The sequence below is a fragment of the Rhea pennata genome, chromosome 3 (assembly GCF_028389875.1).
Source record: "Rhea pennata isolate bPtePen1 chromosome 3, bPtePen1.pri, whole genome shotgun sequence".
Taxonomy (NCBI): Eukaryota; Metazoa; Chordata; class Aves; order Rheiformes; family Rheidae; genus Rhea; species Rhea pennata.
In genome coordinates this window covers 122137519-122157925 of record NC_084665.1, presented here as the reverse complement: position 1 = coordinate 122157925, position 20407 = coordinate 122137519, and the positions used below count along the sequence as shown (strand labels likewise).

General features: G+C 40.8%; 1 protein-coding gene across 2 annotated transcripts in view; it reads right to left on the bottom strand.

Annotated features, from left to right (window-relative positions):
* The window catches only part of EVA1A (eva-1 homolog A, regulator of programmed cell death), a 215849-nt gene that overhangs the window by 114523 nt on the left and 80919 nt on the right, over positions 1–20407 (bottom strand). For both annotated transcript variants that reach the window (XM_062573205.1, XM_062573206.1), the window contains exon 4: positions 10428–10580. In XM_062573205.1, coding sequence (XP_062429189.1) covers positions 10428–10580 — 153 coding nt within the window. The remainder of the gene's footprint in view (positions 1–10427; positions 10581–20407) is intronic.

Genomic DNA, 20407 nt, shown 5'->3' with positions numbered 1-20407 from the left:
AGACCAAATCTCATTGCACAGTATTAAAAAAAATTCAAGACTTCACCAATGATAGAGAACCTGCTTACATAGGTTGGATTAGATTTACCCTCTACTTTCATTAGAATAGGAATTGCTTCAATACACTGTTGAAGAGTAAATGTGAATTCTGGCTATGGTGAAACTTCTACATATGAAAATATTTAAAGAAATCAGCTGTGCTTTTGGAATATGGTATTTTAAACTAAAGTCTTGATTTGGGAGGATAGTGGTATCATCTTGTCCTATCCTCTTTATGTCTGCCCCCACCTTCTAGAAGTTGTACATCCTTCCAGTCTTGCTACTGCTGCAAGGTCTGTTTGAATTCCCTGTTGGAGATCACTCCACAAACACTCACTGCTGGGCAGTTTCATTCCAGCTTCTACTCTAAGCCATCAGTGAGTAATTCATCCTAGCAGTTGCATTTAGTATTCCAGGACTCTTAGCCTGATATCCCTCCGTGATCTACTATCTTCATGAGCTTAAGAGGAAGGATTTTACCAGCTGCAGTTTGCAGAGAGCACTGGCCTTAATCCTGGAATCAGTCCCAGTGATGTAATGTCCATATCATCAAGTTCACCACAATGAATGGGTTTTAGTCAGTTTAAAGCTGCTTCCCAGCACGAGTATTTCTTTATTACTCTTCCTGGTCAAAAAAAACAAAATGGAGCCAACGTCTATTAATCACATCCGTTAGTCTGGTTACTCACTATTACTTGTTTTTCTCCAACAAGAGTGACACATCCAAATATCAAAGCCAAGCCATACACCACTGCTTTTGATTGCAGAAACTATCTGGGATTGAAAAAATGTTTACAAACTGTTCAAATTTTTCATTCTGGTAACTCTTAGATGTTCTACTGGAGATCACAGCCTCCTCCAAGGCAGCAGTAGTCGTAAGTGGATCCACAAACAGATTTAGACACCTGGGTTTTTGAGATAGGTGACTAATTCCATAGTTAGGTTGGGCATATGCCAGATGCCTAAAAACATCTGCGCATTTGTTAGACTCATGAGCAGACTCACTTACTACGTACGTGTTGAGCTTGCAAAGGCAGGTTCCTGTACTGCTGAGGCACGCTTTCCAGAGCAAGCAAGACCATGTATACCTGAGTTTTACGTATTAACGTGTTAGCATGTCATAAGGCAGGCACACAGAGTTTTTCCATTGGCACTACTTGTGACTAGAAACGCAGCAGGGCATGCAGCATACCCCAGTATTGACCATTCTGTCAGACTAAAAAGAAAGCCATTTCTCCCCTTTCTTCACAGACCTCAGGATCACAGGAGTGTTGGTTGGAAGGGACCTCTGGATGTTATGTGATCCAAGCTTCAGCTCAGAGGGGTCTCTCCGACACTAGATCAGCTCAGCTATAGTATTGTCTAGCTGTGTCCTGAACGCCACTCTGTGTAATTGGTCCCTGCACAGCACTACTGTACTGTAGTTTTTCCTAATATCCACTCTGAACTTCCCATAGCGCAACTTCAGGTTGTCGCCCTTGTTTTACCACCTGACACTACAAAGCATCACCTACTCTGTAGTCTTTGTAATTAATATTCAAGTAGTTGTATGAGCTCTCCCCAGCCTCCTCTGTGTCAGACCAAACAAATCCAGCTCCCCACCTTCTTGTAGGTCTTCTACTCCACACTGACATACCACAGCCTCTGCTCTATTCTCCCCAGTTTCTCAATATCCCTCTTGTACTCGGGGACTGAAACACCTAGCAACATACCAGTCAGTGTTTCCAAGCCCATTACTGCCCCTGCCCTGGAAAATTCACTTCTAAAAGTCTCACCCACAGGAACAAGAGGTTCAGGTATAGGATTGGCCCAAAAGCACAGAAGGTGAATGACTATCAGCAGGACCATGGCCCCACTTATATCTTTACCCACTAACTCACATGGAGAAGATCACTGTGTGTGCTGTTCACTGAGGCCACAGTGGGAGAACAACCATTAACAGTGAAAAGTACTTCATCTTTCTAGTGTTAACATCCAGCACTTATCTACAGATCATCCATTTTTTTCCAATTCCCTTCTATTCTGTTAATCTCCCTCTAAATTCAGTCTTGTGTGCTCTCGGGGGTTCTGGGCAGGACAGTCTCTCTCTTAATGTTCACAGCAATAATTACTCTTTCATCTGAGCATCAGATCTATCTAGTTTCCATTACTAGACCGCCCCCACTGCAAATTAGTCTTATATGTCCTTAGTCAACATAGCAATCATGTGTTCTCCTGAAAAGAAAGAAAAATAGAGCCTGAGAAAAAAATCTCCACCCATTTGTCAGAGGAAGCACTCAGAGCCTGCATATTTAGCATATGAAGTGGTGCACTCCTTCTGCTTTTTCAATGAACAAAGTTTTATTGTTCTTTTCCTTGAGAACCATATGCCAAAAAGCATGAGCTGTTGTATCAGAAGGACCAAGTGACTGGCTGTAATAAGAGGCTTCAGAAAGAGAATTACTGCCTAAAACACTATTTCCAATGGTATATGTGAGGCTTGTGATTAAGAACTGGAACATGACTGGTGGTGCCTGCTTAAGAGATTAAATCTGTGGCAGACTTTGGCTCAGTGTAAAGGCATCAGGAATAGACCCTCATCCAGAATTAAAACAGGCAGCAGAGTCCTAGCTTTCCTTGCTGTGTTCCAAGGATTAGGCAAAAAGAATGAGCTAAAATAAATATTCCAAACAAGTGACATCTCTAGGAGGGAACATTCTCCCAAGCAGAGGACATGACTTTTCTCCAAAACACGCAACAGGGTCTTCTGCTAAAAAATAAAGCAGCACAAATTATGTCCTGAGAGCTACAAAGCAGGGAGAAGATAATGAAACATAGAAGACGTAGAAGTCAAACAACTAACAGGAGAGAAATTTAGTTCCTGCAAAGCAACCTGACAGAATCAGAACTGTGGTTATCTACTCATTTGCCAAAAGAAAAAAAATAATCTTCAATGCAAGGGAAAGAAGGATGTAAGTAGGAGGAAAGTAATCCAGTCTTGCCAGTGAGATAAATGCCCTTCATGTTTTACCTAGGAGTAGCTCAAAACTGTCTCATTGCGCAAGAGAATCACTATCATGAACAGGAGTGAAGGTAGTTTCCCTTCTGCTCTTGGACATTTTCTCATGTATGTTAAGGATGCTTCATTAGCTGGGGCTGATACAAAGTTCAGCTCCTTCATAAAGCAACAGACTTCAGAAAACCTACAAAGTAAACCTGTTACCTTTCCAAACAAAAAAATGCCCCTCTTCCAAGTTGAGAAATAAGAGACTAATTTTGAAAAAGAGATGGTTAAAAGCATTTCTGAGCTGTAAGTAGGGGCTCAGGGGAGTTTTTGCATATTAAGGCACTGGGCTGTGTAGAGGTAGCAGGATGCCTGGGCTTCCTGGTCCATAATGAGGACAAGGGAAGCCTGCCTCCCTCAGCACTCAAACCCTATCATTTCCTTTTCTGTGAGCTTTTATGCTTTATGCTTCTGCGGTGCCTGGTACTTCCATATCAGGTTGAGTTGGGTTTCTGATATAAATTCGTACCAGCATTGCTACAAAGATCGGGAGGGAACTTGGTGTTGGTGAAGCTAGGTTTAAGAACTATATTTCATATAATGCCACTGGAAAAGGCTGACTGAAAAAAAAAGCTATATACAAGCACAAGGAGGGTGTGCTAAGAAGGCCAGTTTTACTTAAAAAAAACATTGTAATGAAAGAGAGAAAAATTACTCACCAAACACTTCATAAAACTTTGGAAACTTTAGCAGTGGGCCAGAAAAGAGAAAATGGTCTTAAAAGAAATTTTAATTACATCTAGAGACTGCAGTTGAAGGATCAATTGCAGACTTAATTGCAGATGCTATAAGTTACATTTAGAAACACTTAGTTTATTAATGTGACCTCAAATCATCTTATCACTTTTGCATCTCGAACCAGAGTTCATATAAAACTTATGAGGCTTCAGTTTTGCAGAGACTAACTCAGAGTGTGTAAAATTGAGCAAATGAATACCACTTTGCAGGTTTAGGGGGCTAAAGTGAGAATCTGAAGACAGCTTCAAACTTGGCTCCAAGAAGTCTCAGAGAACAAAGAAGTTTTGGTCTGGCAGCAACAGTAAAAATTTTATTATTTAATTTGCAGCAGAAAATGGTTCATTGTAGGCCATAAGGCATTCAAGATAAAAAGCAAAGAAGCTAACAGCTTTTGCTTCGGCCAGGGATATGGATGTTGCAGTTCAATGCATCTACTGCTACAGAAAGCCCCTGAGTCCATCTGTCCTTCCAATTCATTACAGCCCAACAGAAGCATTTTCCAGATTGCGGGTACATTTCCACAGGTGCTGGTGCCTGCATCTAGACTGAAGCAAGATCTAAACTTCTTGGGACTGGCCCACTTCTTCAAGAGACTAACCAGTTGATGCAACCTGCAAGTCACTTCTTGCCCTTGATTCCTAAAATAAAACACTGAGTGCTTGTAACCTCACAGGTTTCACATTACCTCTGTTTCTCAGGCTCAGCATTACCTGTCATGGTAATTTTGTCTTATTCTTGATTGACATCTGAATTATTTTAAGAGGAACTTTATCAGTTCTGAACAAGTTACACTGGTTTTCATTAGAGTAACTCAATGGAAATCAGTTGAGATGCTACAAATTTACATCTCTAAGGTTCTGCCCTTTTATTTTTGGGAATATATTCTGTATTTCCTTTAACTAATAGCAGGGCAATAGGCATCTTTTTTAAGATCACTTAAGTTGATCCTGTTGAAGGCGATACAAACACCCACTTTATTTCCCCAAATAGCAATAGTATATCATCACAGAGCTTGCTAGTGCTATTTAAATTAGTGTTATCAGAATTCTTATTTAGAAACATTTCAGGGGGGTTTATACTCTGCTGTAAACTTTCCTTTTTTTAACCAAGTTAAATCTTGGCTTTGAGAAAGATCTTGTCCAGAAACAAATTTGAATGGATTCTCTTCATTAAAAAAGCCAACGGGGTAGACATGAAACCCTAGAATTTTATATAAATCATTTTTTTATTACTCTATGGAATCCAACAATAGTTTGATTTTTTTTAGAAACAAAGCTGAAAAGTGATTTTAATTACCTCCTGGTGTTTTGAAACAAAAAGTGAAACAGGCAAACTAGCTAAAACTGAAAAACAACTTTTTAAAAGCAGCCTATGTCCCACTTAGAGTTCTAAATGGATATTTCATTTCAATTTAGATTTAATAAGGTATTATATGTGAATTAAACAGCAACTGATATTTATTTAGCCTTCAAACCTGGATAGTTGTGGGTTTTATTACATATATACAGCTCAGCCTCTAAAAGCATGTTCTTAATCATCAGTATTACACATAACAAAGCAGTAATGTAAATCAAACCTAGACAGAGAGCGTCACACCTACAGGCACTCTGGAAGCCTGACGGGCACATTATAGAAGAAAGTTGCAATCCAACTCCCTTCTCCATGTGCTGCTCATCCCACACACCAAGCATCACAGCCATCAGCAGCAGCATGGTGAAATCAGGATGTAGCAAAACAACGTTTCCAGACACAAGCCCTCGGACCCCCAAAAGGACGGCCGTGTTACATGCCATCATTTGCTCAGCACAGATTTCAGTGGGTCCCTCCTTCCCTCCTGCCACAACCAGCTCCAGCTGCCTCCCTGTCTATGCCGGAGGCTAGTACTCATTGTTGTGCCAGCTCCACCATTTGGAGATCTTCCAGGCTCCACACAGCACCAGCAAAAGGGGCTGGCTTTTTTTTTTTTTTTTTTTTTTTTAATCCTTTTCTGTTCAGGCTATGGCTCCACACTACGAATCTTCTACTGCAAAACAGGCTTAAGAGATTCCTGTCACTGCTCCTGCCAGTGGGAGTTATTTCCACCCTCATCACCCTGATTCGCCACCTCATCTGTTCTCCTGATTCAACTTCTTCTGATTCTATGCTCTTACCAAAAATCTGACATGCTCTAAATAACAAAAATACCTTCCCCCCAAAATATGCTTTTTTTTTCCTTTGTAGCATTTCACAGATCAAGTTTAGAGCACAGTCACAGACTTGCACTTACAGAAACAGAGTGGGAAATTTTTGTGGCTGGAGAAGAGGAGGGGAGACAAGAATGAATGGACAGAGGGGCAGTAATCTCTTAAAACCAGTTTTCTGTTGGCAGGAACAGTAACAAGTATCCATGGCCTAAAATGATTATTTTTATTGCACGTATTTCGTACTTATTCACACATTAGACCTGGTCACAAGTAAATAGACTACAAGAGTCTATTATTTATACAGTGTAATAGATATTTATGTAATAGACTGTGAAGGCTCTGGTTCAAGTCACACAGACATCTGCATTAAGAGGAAATCAATACAAACTGGGCTGAATGACTTTCCGGCCCTGCAATAAAATTACGAACGCCAAGGAATCAGCATCTAAAGCACAAGCAACCTTTGCTGAACTCAATTCTCTGCTCTTACATTATCAGATCCAAGGAGCTATACAGAATCGCTGACCATCTGAGTTGCCTCAGGGCTCTGTACACATCCATTTTCTCTATATAGAGACACAGGAGAAAACTTCTATGCTAGGTGACAAGGACATTTCACTTCTCAGCAGACTACTCAGCTCCACCTACATACCATGGCCTGAACCTCGGCTTTGGAGCTAGAGTTCTCATGATCTTGTGCGGACTCTGAACCCAAGCCTAGAATCCTTCAACCCAGGCAAGCCGTGAAATTGCTTTGGGCTCTTTGTATACTCAATGGAGAGTGACAGGGTCCTTGAGGACACCCAGATCCAGATGTTCGAGGTGAGCTGGACATGTCCATCTCATTCCCCTTGGGCAGAGAGAGCTGCTGTATAAATGTGTATAAATGTATAAATGTGAACGCGTCACATACACTGAATGTGATCAAGGATATTGTTCTACTACATGATAAAAGGGTAACTGTTTTACACCCAAGTTCCTCCTCCTCAATCCCCTAATTAGATCATTACCTTGCATTTGGATACAAGTTAAAAAAAAGCCATTTTTAAGTTGGCTTCTTGCAGTATAAACAAGTCACTCAAAAACATGCAGACAGAAGCAGCTGTGAACAGCACAATAAAGAGGCAAAGGACTCACTGGGCTGAAGGATATTAATGGTTTGTTGCTTGCAAATAACTCTTTCCCCAGAGACTTCCCTATGCTTTATGTATTGTCTCTGCCCATGCTGGCAGCAAAGTGGAAGCTTTATTAAGAGAGTTACAAATAAGGTCAAATTCCTGTTGGAGGTTTTCAGAGCTCCCAAGGCATTCAAAGAGGGTCCAGCTGTTTGCAGAGGTTTCCCATTACAGTCAGAGACACAAGTTTCAGCATGTTTCTGGTTAAAAGGGAATCCTGGTAGTTTTTTTTTTTTTTTTTTTTTTTTTAACATAACAGGGATAAGATGCAGTTATTCCCAACAGCTTTCCTTTTTCAGAAGCCAAGCACATTAATATAGATATTAGAGAGAAAGCAACATTTGGCATAGCATGGTGTATGAAACCTTACTTAGGGATCCTACACCACTCACAAGCTTATATGGTTGTTAAAGGTCTGCAAATGTTACAATACAGAAACAATGCAGATTAAATGATTTGTCCGCTTTGCGGTAGAGTTGTAAATGAATACAACACTCTACTAGGCCATCCCTCCTCCCATCTTAGACCTCAGTTCTTTAAAAGTCTCACATATAGAAGCTGTAGGTTTCTAAATGCAACGTAAATATGCATTTTGCTCAAAAAAAAGAATAGAAAAAAACTTTCTGAACTGTTTTTTCATTTTGAGAGGAAGAGCAGTTACCCTTCCCCACCTTTGAGGCAACTGTCAGGAGTTCTTCACTCAACAGTAACTCATGCTGACAGAATAAAAATAATCACTGCAAACTTATCCAGGACCTACTTCCCACAAAAAGATCCTTTGCCAAAGCTCAGACTTGATACAAATCATCAGTTCCATGAAATTCAAACAGAATAAATCCTCCAGAGCACAAAGCAGTTGGATTCTGCCTTACAGGAACTGGATGCTGCCATGGAGTCTGAGTCATTCAGTTAGATTTGTGAGATCAGCTCGTTGCTAATGTTTGGGATCAAAGGCTGTCACAGGATGGCCCTCCTCATATTGCAGGGCTGTGGAAACCTGCAGAGAAATGTTCTGTAACTAGAGAAAGCTCTGATTTTCAAGCTGCGATGTTTTCACCTATTCCTGAAGGTGAGGGCCTCCTGAGCTAGGCAGGCCCACGGCAGAAATATGTTTTCTGAAGCAGGCTCAGGGAACTCTGCACACCGTGCCCACGATTACTAGCGGCAACATGGAGTACAACCTCCCCACTTCAGCACTGTAAATGTATGCATTTTCACTCATTTGGGTTGCACACGGATTCTGTACTTGTTTCCCTTATTCAGAGCCAACACAGGAGTGCTGACACATCTACCAATTCACTTCCCCTAACTGCATCATAAGAGCACTGTCCCATCTGGTCATCTCACACAAAACAGATGTCCAACAACTCAATTTTTTTAGCCTCAGGCCACAGCCTAAAACCCTATAGTGGATTCAGTGTAAAGATGAAAGTGTAAAGTGTTCCCACTGTCAATTTGGCATTATATTGTTCTGTGTTGAACCTGCTCTTGTAACTCGTTTTCATTTAAGAGCTGACATTGAAGGAAGCCCCTGCCTCCTTCCAGCAGCAGACTGCGTGCCACGCTATAGGATCAGACACCTTATTTCCTTGGGCAAACATCATAATTTATAGACATCACAAGGCCAGTTTGAAACACCTGGAGCCTTGCTGTCATACCTCACAGCTGGTTCTCTTAGCTGCAGTTTTGCTCTTGCAACTCCACTGCCTCCCATCCCTTTTCTAGTGCCATATCTCCTGCTCTCATCTAGCATAAGTTTCAGGACTTTGCACCTGGGCAGAGAAGAGTAAAATTTTACCCTTTGTGACTTTCATTCAAAGTGAAGAGTTCTGCTACATGTGACCACTCAGAAAGCAGATTCCCCACATCAGTACTTTCTCACCTGTAAATGCCTATTCCTGGACTCTCACCAAGGACAAAGCAGTTCTCTGTTTGAGCACACGCTGTAAGTCCATCAGGATTCACCAACTCAGCAAGTCACCACCTGGCAGCCAAACCACCGTGGCCATTAACATCCACACTCTCAGGCCATTGCAAATGTCATATAAAAGAAGCTTAAGCCAACTTGTCAAATGGAGATGTTTCAGCATCTGTTTGTTCTCTGGCAACTGGGTACAACAGAAGTACGTTCAGAGACAGATAAGTCACCTCAGAGGTCAGGAGGTAACTTTTTAAGTGACTGTGACTCTCCTGCCGTATATCCACAAGACTGGGTAGGAGACTGAACTACTCGGCTGTGCTGCAAACGCTCGGATTCTTGCAGCAACACAACTCAAGCACTTACTGTGCTGCACAATCAACTTAGCTGGCCTGATTCCACCTGTAGTTCCTTACCGACACCCATCATGTGCATATCATATTTCCAAACAGTCACTTCACCTGCCTCCATCTGAACAGCATTTAATTCCTTAAGGGTGTTGGATCAACAGCTGCGAAGACAAATATCTCCAGATACAGCTGAACAGATACCAGCTCAGGCTTTTCTATGCAGCCCCTCTGAAGTCCCCCCCGCTTTTGAAGGGGAGTCCTTTTGAGAAACCGGTCAATCCTCTCTCACCTCTGCAGACACTCATGATGAGGAAAGCTGACCACAGCATTTTGCACTGTGGACATTCATTCTCTCTGACACAGCTCAAAATGCTCAAACTCATTTCATTTTGGCTCAGGAACAGACAGTTCTGCTGAATGTTTTTCAATTTATGGATCATTAACACATGAAGATGAGACTGTGATAACCTGGGAGAAAAGAAACTACCTGAAGGTTCTGTAAACCAGCCATAACATGATGCAACTTAACAGCTTGCTTTGACAATTTTCACTCATTGCTAAATGACTTTTACTAAAGTTTAAATACATTCTCTTGCTTGACTTTGCCACAAGTGGTCCATTACACCTGCTGATAATACACTCATCCATAGCATAGGTAGGGATGAAAGACCAGAAGGAAAGAAAATTGATCAAGAAACTCAAGGAGTAGTCTCAAGCACTTAGTCTGATGAATCTGCCAAAAGTCTGTGGCTCAGTAACTTGGCTAGGGTGTACACGTGAACCTCAGGAGTTCAGAGCTCATGATGGAGCTCACCGCTGGGTGACAAACCAGTGCCACACATCAGCTGCATCACAGTAGCAGATTGCATGTGCTAGTTCTGCTCTCCCTAGCCATGATTTGTGCCAGCACTACCATGATGACAGTATATGAAATTACCCCACTCAGATCAATGTGCTCTGTCAAGACATTCCCCTGCTTACCAATCATGGGCATCCCTAGGCTTTGGTAGGGGCACTCCAGGCTGCCTCCTTGTGTCCTTCCAAAGATAGCAGAGTAAATGGCTATCACCATGCTCTTCTTACAGCTTAGCCTCAGCTTGTCATCTTCACAGGCTACTTTACTCTTGTACTCATCTGGAAGGAAATAAACACTTAATTATTCAGCTGATCCAGAGGCAGGCACCCAGCGTGAAAGGAGCCTTATCACCATCCCATGGTGTGCGAGCTTGTCAGAGGCAGCAGCAATTCTTGGCATATGCCCAGACGTGCACATCAACTGCCAGCAGAATCGCAGCCTTACAGCTGCATTTCCTAGAATAGCAGTGATTATTTGCATAATGCATTACCTTTATGGCATTATCAGCACATTTAATGATTTTTTTAATCAAGTACATGTGAGATCTAGTAAATAGTCAATATTATTTCATTTTGCATACAAGTAAGTGAAGCATGGCAATTGACTGATTTCCCCACAGTTATATTAGGAGTCTGTGGCAGGTGAAGGTAAAGGCTCATCTTTAGGCATGTTCCTTGTACAGAGATCAGCCCTCCACCTGCCAAGCATTCATCCTACTTCACAGCAGTTGAAATGTGAGCATAATTACACTCAATAGCTTTTTTCACAAGGATAGCTCCCTTGGCAGATCCAGTAAGAGCCGTACTAATTTTGTTAATGGTGGGAACTGCTCTTGCCTGTTGCAAATATAAATGTGCAAAATGGCTCTCAAGTGCAATGGACAGTCCAAGAACACAAAATATACTCCTGCATTTGTAAGGTTGATGCAAACAGAACAGTATCTCGGTTTACATCCATCAAAGAGACCAGGCAGTTATTTCAGAAGCAATCACATGTCATTCCTCTTTGCTATTATTATTTGTATTATGGGAACCCCTAGAGGTCCCCGCTTAAAAAAGGCCCTCCTCATGTATGTTTACCAACACACTACAGAAGATAAACTCCATTTGGAAGAGCTGCATCTAAATAGCTAGACATCTGGATGTGTGCTGAAAGAGACCAAGAAAACTGAAATGACTTGTCTACAACAAGTCAACAGCCAACAGAGTGCATAGCCAGGACTCTATAACTTCAACCTCCCCAGTCTCTGCAGAGCAACATTCCATTGGATCGTGTTATTTACTGCTAGAGATGTAGCAACAACAGGCCAAAGACTGTTCTCCAGCCTCACAGCCATCTGGCATTGCTCAGCTTGCATTTACACAGCTAAACCCTCCCCCTTTTCCCCACCGCAAGGTGCTGCATCTAAACCACTTAACAGGAGTGATCCCCAAACCAAGGTAACCTTGCAAGCATAGTCACTCATCGTTCAAAATGCTGCTATTTGTCCTAGGTCAAAGCTGCCACAGACCACACCAACGACTAAACAGTGCAGATAATCGTTAGCCTGCTTGGGGCTGCCCCGGCCCTGTATTGCTTGCTAGCACAGACATGACACTTGTCTCTTCATGTCACTGGGTGTTCTCTCTGTCTGCTATCACCAATATATAAAATCTTAGGACTTCTGCAAAATCCACATGTATCAAACTACTCAGTATAAATGAACACTCTCTAATAAGTACTTCATATTTAACACTTTATACTACAGCAGCTAGCACATAATGTGACATTTTTGATTGTGCTGTAACTACAGGCTCAAGAATCATTTCTTCTTGGTTGGGAATTTTGGCCAAAGTAGAATCATACAAGAGTTTAGGTTTGAAGACTCCTCAGGAGATTGTCTGGTCCAACTGCTGCTCAAAGCAGGGCTAACTTCTACATTAGATGAGATTTTTCAGGAGAAACTATATGAAGAAACCAAGCATTACCTCTGAAGAAATCCAGGACAATAATGTGCTGATTTGAAAGAAATGTCTTAGAGCAAATGACTTCTCATTCTCGACTTGAAAATTAATATTCAAAACTAAAAATACAGTCACCTCAAAACAGTCTATTACCTAGAGAACAGAAGAGCCACCTGAAATGTGAAAACCCTGGTCCAAACCCTCACAGTCCTTGTAAGAATCTTAACCCTAAACCCTGTTTATCCTGGTATGTAATCTTCGTTCTTCCTGTTTAGCCTTTTCCAAAAATCTTTAGGTCCCAGTTTTTATCCCACTGCAGGAACACTTTCACAGCCCCAGAACATTTATGAAACAGGTAAAAACTTTCTCATTCATTCCCAATAGATGAAGACAGAACTAAGACCTAACTTATTCAAGGGAGAGCCTGTTTGAAGATCACACATCCCTGAGGAATATCTATAGTAGCAAACCCATGACCATCTGAGCATGTAAAACAGTGACAGGAAGCAGGAATAAAGCTCTTTTTAACATTGAAGGTGGTATACGTAAGAATACTACCTAGGTATAACAGAATCTATTAAAGTATAAACACTATCACTTAATCAAAGTTATGCTTATTAATCACAGGAACTGTAAAGACTACAAAACCTACAAATAAGGACAAAATAGAAAAAAAATAGACTTTTGTTGCTTAGAACAAAATATGGATTCAAGCTAAAAGCGCAAGGGTATAAAACTGGAATAGAACAAGCTATACACAGTCAATGTTAAACCTATAACATGGGAAGAGAGAATATCTGTGACTGACTAAAGTGGTTGAAATATGAAATAGTTGATTAACTTTAGAAAAAGATCAATTTTGAAGACTCTAACAAGCAAGTTGCCAGAGTCCTCTGCGAAGATCTTATTTCTTACAAAGCACTAATTGAATTTCCTGTTCTAATTTGGTTTTTATTAGCTACTTCTTCCAATTATCAAGTATAACTGATTGCTTAACCACATGCTCTATGGACCCACATAAGGTCCTTAGAATACTTTACTAAATTCTGTTGAGTGGTCAAGTCAGAGTTTATCATTTGAGAACTTCTCTGGGACCCAAACACGGTGACTGTTGTAATTTGCTCAGAAAACTCCGTGATTCATGGCCTTTGCACTTCTACTGAAAGCTGGTCCAGTCATCATGAGACAATTGACAATAAATCTCTACTTCTACCATCTGCAGTTCTTACCCTTGGAGCTGCCCCAGGAAGTCAGTAGGCAGATGGCTTGAAATACGACATGGGTATAGTAAATCTGACCGTGTACTCCTTGGGAACCAGTGCAGTTTAGCGGTGATGTGCTCTTGGCGTGATGTGGTGTGACACCATCTGAAAAAAGTGCCACCTACTCCCAGTCACTGAATTCTGCCCTAGGAAACACTTACTGGAGCTGCTGGTTTTCAAGGTTGTGAATATGTGGACTGCTCTGCCCAAGTCCAACCTGGTTAGGGCAGCAGTTCCCGAGGCTGCTATGAAAAAAGACACCATTTTTTAAAAAGAAGAAAGAAAAACAAAAATGAAAGGATGAAGCAAGTAGTAGTATTTCAGATTCCCAAAAGGTTCCCTGAAGCTTCATCACTGCAGAACAGATGCTCTCAACGTTTCTGGGCAACCTGATAGAAATCTAGATAAACCAACGAATGGAAAGTGATGTTACAGAGGACACAAGTCCCTGAAAGTATTTTCTGCTTTATAACATTGCCACCTCAGTCTCAGCCAGGATGAACTAAAGCCAGCTGTCTTTTATCCAGACACTGATGGCTTCCAGGCACTGGGCAATGGCAAGGACTGTGATTGATGTAAAGAAAATATGGAGCTAAACATCATCCATATATTTACTGGTACTTCAACCCATAATACCCTTATATAAATATTGAAAAGGACCGAGGCAGCGTAAGTGACATAAGTGAGCTGGGACTGGGAATGAATCTGCATTTTTCTCTCTCACTCTCCCAAGCAGAACTGGCCTCCTACAGATCAGTCACAATCTGGTCCTAAGCCTGCTATAACTGTTACAGTCTGGATATAATTCAGTCCAAATGCAAACATTTGTATTAGTGGGTTTCATGTTTCACTCCGAAAAATTAAACATGCTTAAATGGCCTAGGAAAGGTGGCAGTGATATTCAGCAAATGGCTTACTCAGCTGTAATCCCCCATGCAGTCATTTGTAGGGCAACAGAGATTTACCATGATTAAGATATTTGCTGAGGATAATATCCCTTTTATTACTGCCTGTTTTCAGAGACACTGGCTTAAATATAACTCAATAGAGAGAAAGCAAGGAGGGAACAGCTGCAGGCTTTTCTAGACACGTTTTAAAGGTTGTTACATGACATGATTAAAACATGGCTAGAACAATTGAGGGAAAACAATTATAAATGTTTTAAATGGAAAAATTGGCTCTTTCAAATAGCAAAGTGAACACGCAGAACCGTTGTAATTATAGGATGTGTGCAAGAACATTGATTTATTGAACTATAGTAAATAAATTTACCCAGTCTTTTAAGGACATTTTTGCATATGGTCCATGACAATTTTCTGAATGACCATGATTGAGAAGCCAAAAATAAAATGTCAGTTGGCTCAATCTCTATAAGACCTTAGAGATAAGAGCTCCTAAAAATATTTTGCATCTAACATAGTGATATCAGAGATCTATCTTGCCTAAAAATATTTTACAACAGAAATAGTTGAAAATTTTATGAAATTTTACTGATTACAATATGCAAGGTTCACATAATCAATGCGCAATAGTTAGCCCTATTTCCCAGGTCAAAGAGCAGAAAAGATATGGAAAGAGAAATCTGTCTTCCTCAAAAAACCCTAAAAGATTTAAATCTGATAAACAGAGATCTGAGCAAAGAGTGAGTTTCTGTAGGAAACACAGGTGATCTTGTCCACTTCCTTATCGTCTCAGGATTGTTTCCTATAGAAACTGTCACCTACGTTATGATTGCTACCTTAATGAGACTGCATCCAAGATGCCCCTTCGGAACTGAAATGCTCTCCCTGCGCATCAACAGCTTCTCTTCAGCTCAGTTTTTCCCTTGCTCTCCTTCATCCCAGCTTTGTTAGTTGTTCCACGAACAAAGAACATTTCCTCTCTTGAAATTCATAACTGTTTACTATGGCCAGTCATTCCACCAGCACTAGCCTTTTCCTTTAAGTGATCAACGAATGTGTTTATGTTTTTAATTGTTAGGTGGTGGTTAGATTTGGTCTATGACATACAGCACAGGGACAACTCCCTTTCTCATCCTGCCACCCTCTCCAGAACAGAGCAGTGATTGCGGCAGGCTCCTCTCCAGTACTGTGTGTCACTCTTTCCACCCACATCTCTTACTGCCTCCATCAGACTCTACCAGAGTAAGAGCATGTGCAAATTTCTATTTACTTCTTTTACCCTAATCATTTGCTCCTGGTAGGTCTTTTGCTCCCAGACGAACATTAGTCTACTTTGAGGACAGCCAGGCAGGAGAATTTGCTAAAGATTAGCCACAGAACTGAGAGAAGGGGAGTTTTGCAGAGAAAATACCAGTTTCTTACACAGGCACATATGTCAATACCTGGAAAATTTATCTGGAAAGCCAACATTTTTTTTTTTAAGGGACTGATCTATTTGGCCAACCATTCATTTTATAATGGAAAAAATTCAACCTTCTTTAGCAAAACAAATCTCCTCCCCATGATATATCTTAGAGTATGTAAACAAGCAAGAGTATGTAGAGTTTCCAGATTGGGGAGAATAATGTGAACCTGCAATACCAGAACTGCAATACCAGGTGATCGTTTCATCTCAAAATACCATGACCATGGGTCAACATTCTTTTGCTCCAATTAAACTTTTTTTCCATAAATTTACTTCTTCATATTAAAAAAAGCAAATGCTTTCAAAAACTCAACCCTCCATCATGTAAATTGTAACAGAAAAAAAAAAAAAAAAGATTTTCAGAAAAAAACATCCTCCCATCTTTTGACCAGCATATATCAATTGCATAACAGGTTTCTAGTATATATTCCTCCTAGAACATGAGAGCTGTCAGGTACTGATTAGCTGCAAAGTTAAACAGTTGGGAGTCAGAGTGGACCACATGGCTCAAGTGCAACCTTTTAGTCACAAGTTAAATTCAGCAAACTTTTATAGAGACTGGAAGCCATCACCCAGTAATAAAGATGATCTCACATGTCATGAGAGTTTGCTGGTTTCAGCCCATGTCTAGGCAGAAGAATATTTAAATTGCAAAAGTCACCACCCAACAGCTTCTTGTGTCAGCCTAAACAGAAAACCAAAATAAGCATTAACCATGGATAGATGAACCCTTTACTACAGGTGTGGCCACTCCAAACCATGATTCACAGTATCATAGAATGGTTGAGGCCAGAAGGGACCTCTGGAGATTATCTGGTCCAAGTCTCCTGCTTAGAAGAGGGTCAGCTAGTGCAGGTTGCTCCAAACTGTGTCCAGTCAGGTTTTGAATGTCTCTAAAGATGGAGATTCCACAATATCCCTGGGCAACTGCTCCAGTGTTCATGTTGATCATGTAAAAGATGAGCATTGTTGATATTTCTGCTGGGGCAACTTGAGGAGGTAAGTCTCCAAGACAGGAAACACTAGGACAGATGCCCCTAAGCAGTATCCTTGAACAAGGGTCCCTGTGCAACAGGTCTGTCCCTGACCAGCTCAGTTTGGCGAAACTCCTTTCCCATAACCTCAGACCCTCATTTCTGCTTATATGTGTTTTTATTATCACCCATAATTCCCAGGATTCAGCTAATTCCCAGGATCTGTAGTATGCCCTCTGTAAGAAATAGGGTTTTTGTTTTTTGGGTTTTTTTGAGTGCAGGTAGATCTAAGCCCATCTTCCCAGAATCAAATCCGATAAGCACATATCAGAGCAGACAGAGTAAAGTCTGCTTTGATGGCCTTTCCCAACTCCTGTGCTCCTCTGTGAAGAAGGAAAGTGAACTAAAAGAATATCCAGTCAGGGACCTCCTTTAAAACTTTTTCCTCACACTCCTATTCTCATGTTCCCATATTTATTTACTTTTCATTCTAAATAAGCATTTGTTTTCTGACTCTAATGTCTTCTCTTTCTCTTTGGAAGACATATCTTATAACATAATTTCAGTACAGTGTTCCCTTGAAGAAACCTCTTCTGAAGATGCTGTAATTTAAGTTTTAAAAATTGAAGTTCACTACCTTCAATAGCAAGGAGTGCACGGCTTGCCTGTGTAGAAGCTAATCTGAAACTCTGAGAGATATAGCTTAGATGTCAGTCCAGAGTTATATCAAACAGGTGGTGTGCCAACTTTAGAAGGACCCTGAAAATTCAACAACTGCTAAGTTCTGGAGGTCTGAAAACTGTTTCGATGAGTAAGAAGATTGTTCTTTGTAAACAACCTTGTCAGATTCCTTTAAAATTACACTCCTGATGCACCCATCCAATTTGCAGCGTTTAAAAGAAGCCTCTCCCCACTGTCCCCTTCACTGTCTGAAGCAGCTGTCTTTTCCTGTTCTGCTTTGAAAGCGCTGGCAGTGCTGCAAATTAACTGCTACATTTCATTTCCAAAGCAGAGCTCAGATGCACCTCGTTGGACTTTCCTGTCGGCCAAACAGAGGTGTATAGTTATCTCAGGAGGAAAAAGGGTTTCAAAGCATATATGGCAGATAGTGAGATGAGAGTTAAAGAAAACATTTTGGAGTCAGGCACAAATTTAATTCTAATCCTATTTCATCCACTAATGAATTTGTGCTGATTTTCTCAAGATAGTGCAATTTACGGCTGTCCTGCTGCCTGATCCTCTGCCTCACCATTTACCCCCCCCTTTAAATGAAGTGAGAACCTGTTCACTAAATTTTAGTGAAATTTGTCCAAGAAGTTGAGGTGACAGTATGGTTAGCTAGTTACAGAACAGAACCAAAGTAGTACCAAAACCGAAGGACACGCAGAGAAAATTCAGTTGTTATGGTGGCACTGTCCCACTAACCGACCAGCACAGATTTAATACCTGGCTGATTAGCATAGATGCAACTCTGGACCAGCCACAGCATAGGAGGTAACAGGGAAAGGACAGTGAAAACTCTAGTTATTCAATGGAAATATGGGCTGGGTGCACCAAGGAAAAATGACCTGACTATGTAAAGAAAAGGGCTTCATTAATTCCACCATGCATGGAAGTATTTGTTGTTCTCTTCCAGCGGCTGGTATAAATCTGCAATAACTGCTTAAAGTTATTACTAAAATAGCTGAAAAGGAGAATTTCATCTTTTATATCTTTAAAACTATCTTCTCCAAATATTAAAATAATGGCAATAATAATTCTAACATAAGAATATCAGAAAGATAACTTATTGATATTTTTATCCATGATCTGTGGGGTTGCCTGGAGCATAAAACATGGGAAAAATAGGCCTATAAGATTAAAAGTCAGTTCTCTGGTGTTCTAAATAATAAAAAACATAGCATTCCCTCAAAGGCTTTATCTAAAGAGAAAAGATGTATGTGGGAGAAATACATATCTCCCAAATTCATGATGAGTCTCACTGTCATTAATGTTTAAAAGTCCTAGTTCCTGGAGACATGATTAGGTGACAACCTCAGGTACCTTTTAAGTGACCAAGAAAGCAAGTTTGTATTTGAGTAGAGCTTGAAGGCATATACCACATGTATGAAAAATAGTTGAAAATATCAGAATATATCCACTTTAAAATGCATATTTAATGTGAAAATGAAATGTAGGACTGATACTGAAAAAATAATGAAAGAATTTGCAATATTGCAAACAGTTTGTTACCATTCCTCTAGTCCAACACTTTTCAGATTTTCTGTTCTCCGTCTTTTTTCCAAGAGATATTCATCTGAATAGAGAAAGTGATCTATATTTTCTGTGTGAAATAGGTCTTCCATATAAAGGATGGCCAGTAGGAATTATTGTATAAATTTACCTCTCTGCTCTGCTTACTGTTCTGCAAGGCATAAACCCGTGCCTTAAACTGTGGATTCTATTTGACAGACCCAAACTTTTGCAAAAGTAAAGGAAAGGCAAATCTCAGTTTGGTTTATAAGCATATCATTAGTGGGATACTCTTTCTTTCCTAAGATTCTTCACCAGTATGCCAGATAGCTGGTAATCTTTCACCCAAAGCATGGAAGCATCCATCACAGCTGGACAGTGCTTACATTTAGATTTGTTTTCCATAATGAAATACCCCAGCCCTGGTTTCCCTGTGTGTTTGTTCTGGTTAATCAAGCCAAAGGAGATCCTGTTACTTTCGTGGGGAGAAAGCTTCCACATCCCCCTGTCTCCTGCAACAACCAAAGCCGTCCGTCACTACTGAAGCATTACCCAGAACACAGCGTCTGCTGTCGGCACAGAAAGGTATGATGTACCCAGTGCCTAAGGACTAGCTGGACTGTCTTAAACCTATTGTATGTGAGGGCAAAGGCTATGAGCTCCCAGTTCCTTCTGCAATGCTATTTACTCACCTGGCTTAGCAAAGAAAGACTGGTATATTCCTTTATTGTTCTTCGTTGAAAATCTATGGCTTAAAAGAGGTTCTTTCCCTTGGTCTTTCCTAGGAGCCTCACGGAAACTTAAATGTCAGTAGATGAAGGGGATCTATAAAAGTCACAGCTTTGTAATTCACACATTTCAGGACAGAAGAGGACGGGGGGAGCCATGAAAATTTGTCTTCTAACGGGTTCACATCTGGATACCGGAGACCTGATCCAGCAAAGAGGATCTGTCAATCCATATCTACGGGAAGTACCCCGGTCTTCCCTAGCTCCCTATTCTTCTTTTTATGTCAATAAGGGATGACTGACAAGTTTGGAAAGAGAATTAGGATCTTTTATTGTTATTATTATTTTTAATTCTCCTGGGTCAGCAGCAGTCAGTTGCCTTTGCCCCCCCCCCCCACCCCTTACAGACGCACCACGGGGCAGGGACTGACGATAATCTCTGCATTCGCTGACAGTGAAATCACACGTTCCTCTTAATCCTGCTCCTGACAGTCAAGTGATTAGTGAGTTACAGAGATAGGGCTATTTGACAACGCCTGAAAATCTCTGTGCATCAACGGCTTAAAAAAAAGTTAATCGTGAGCATTAAGGTTTCTCTG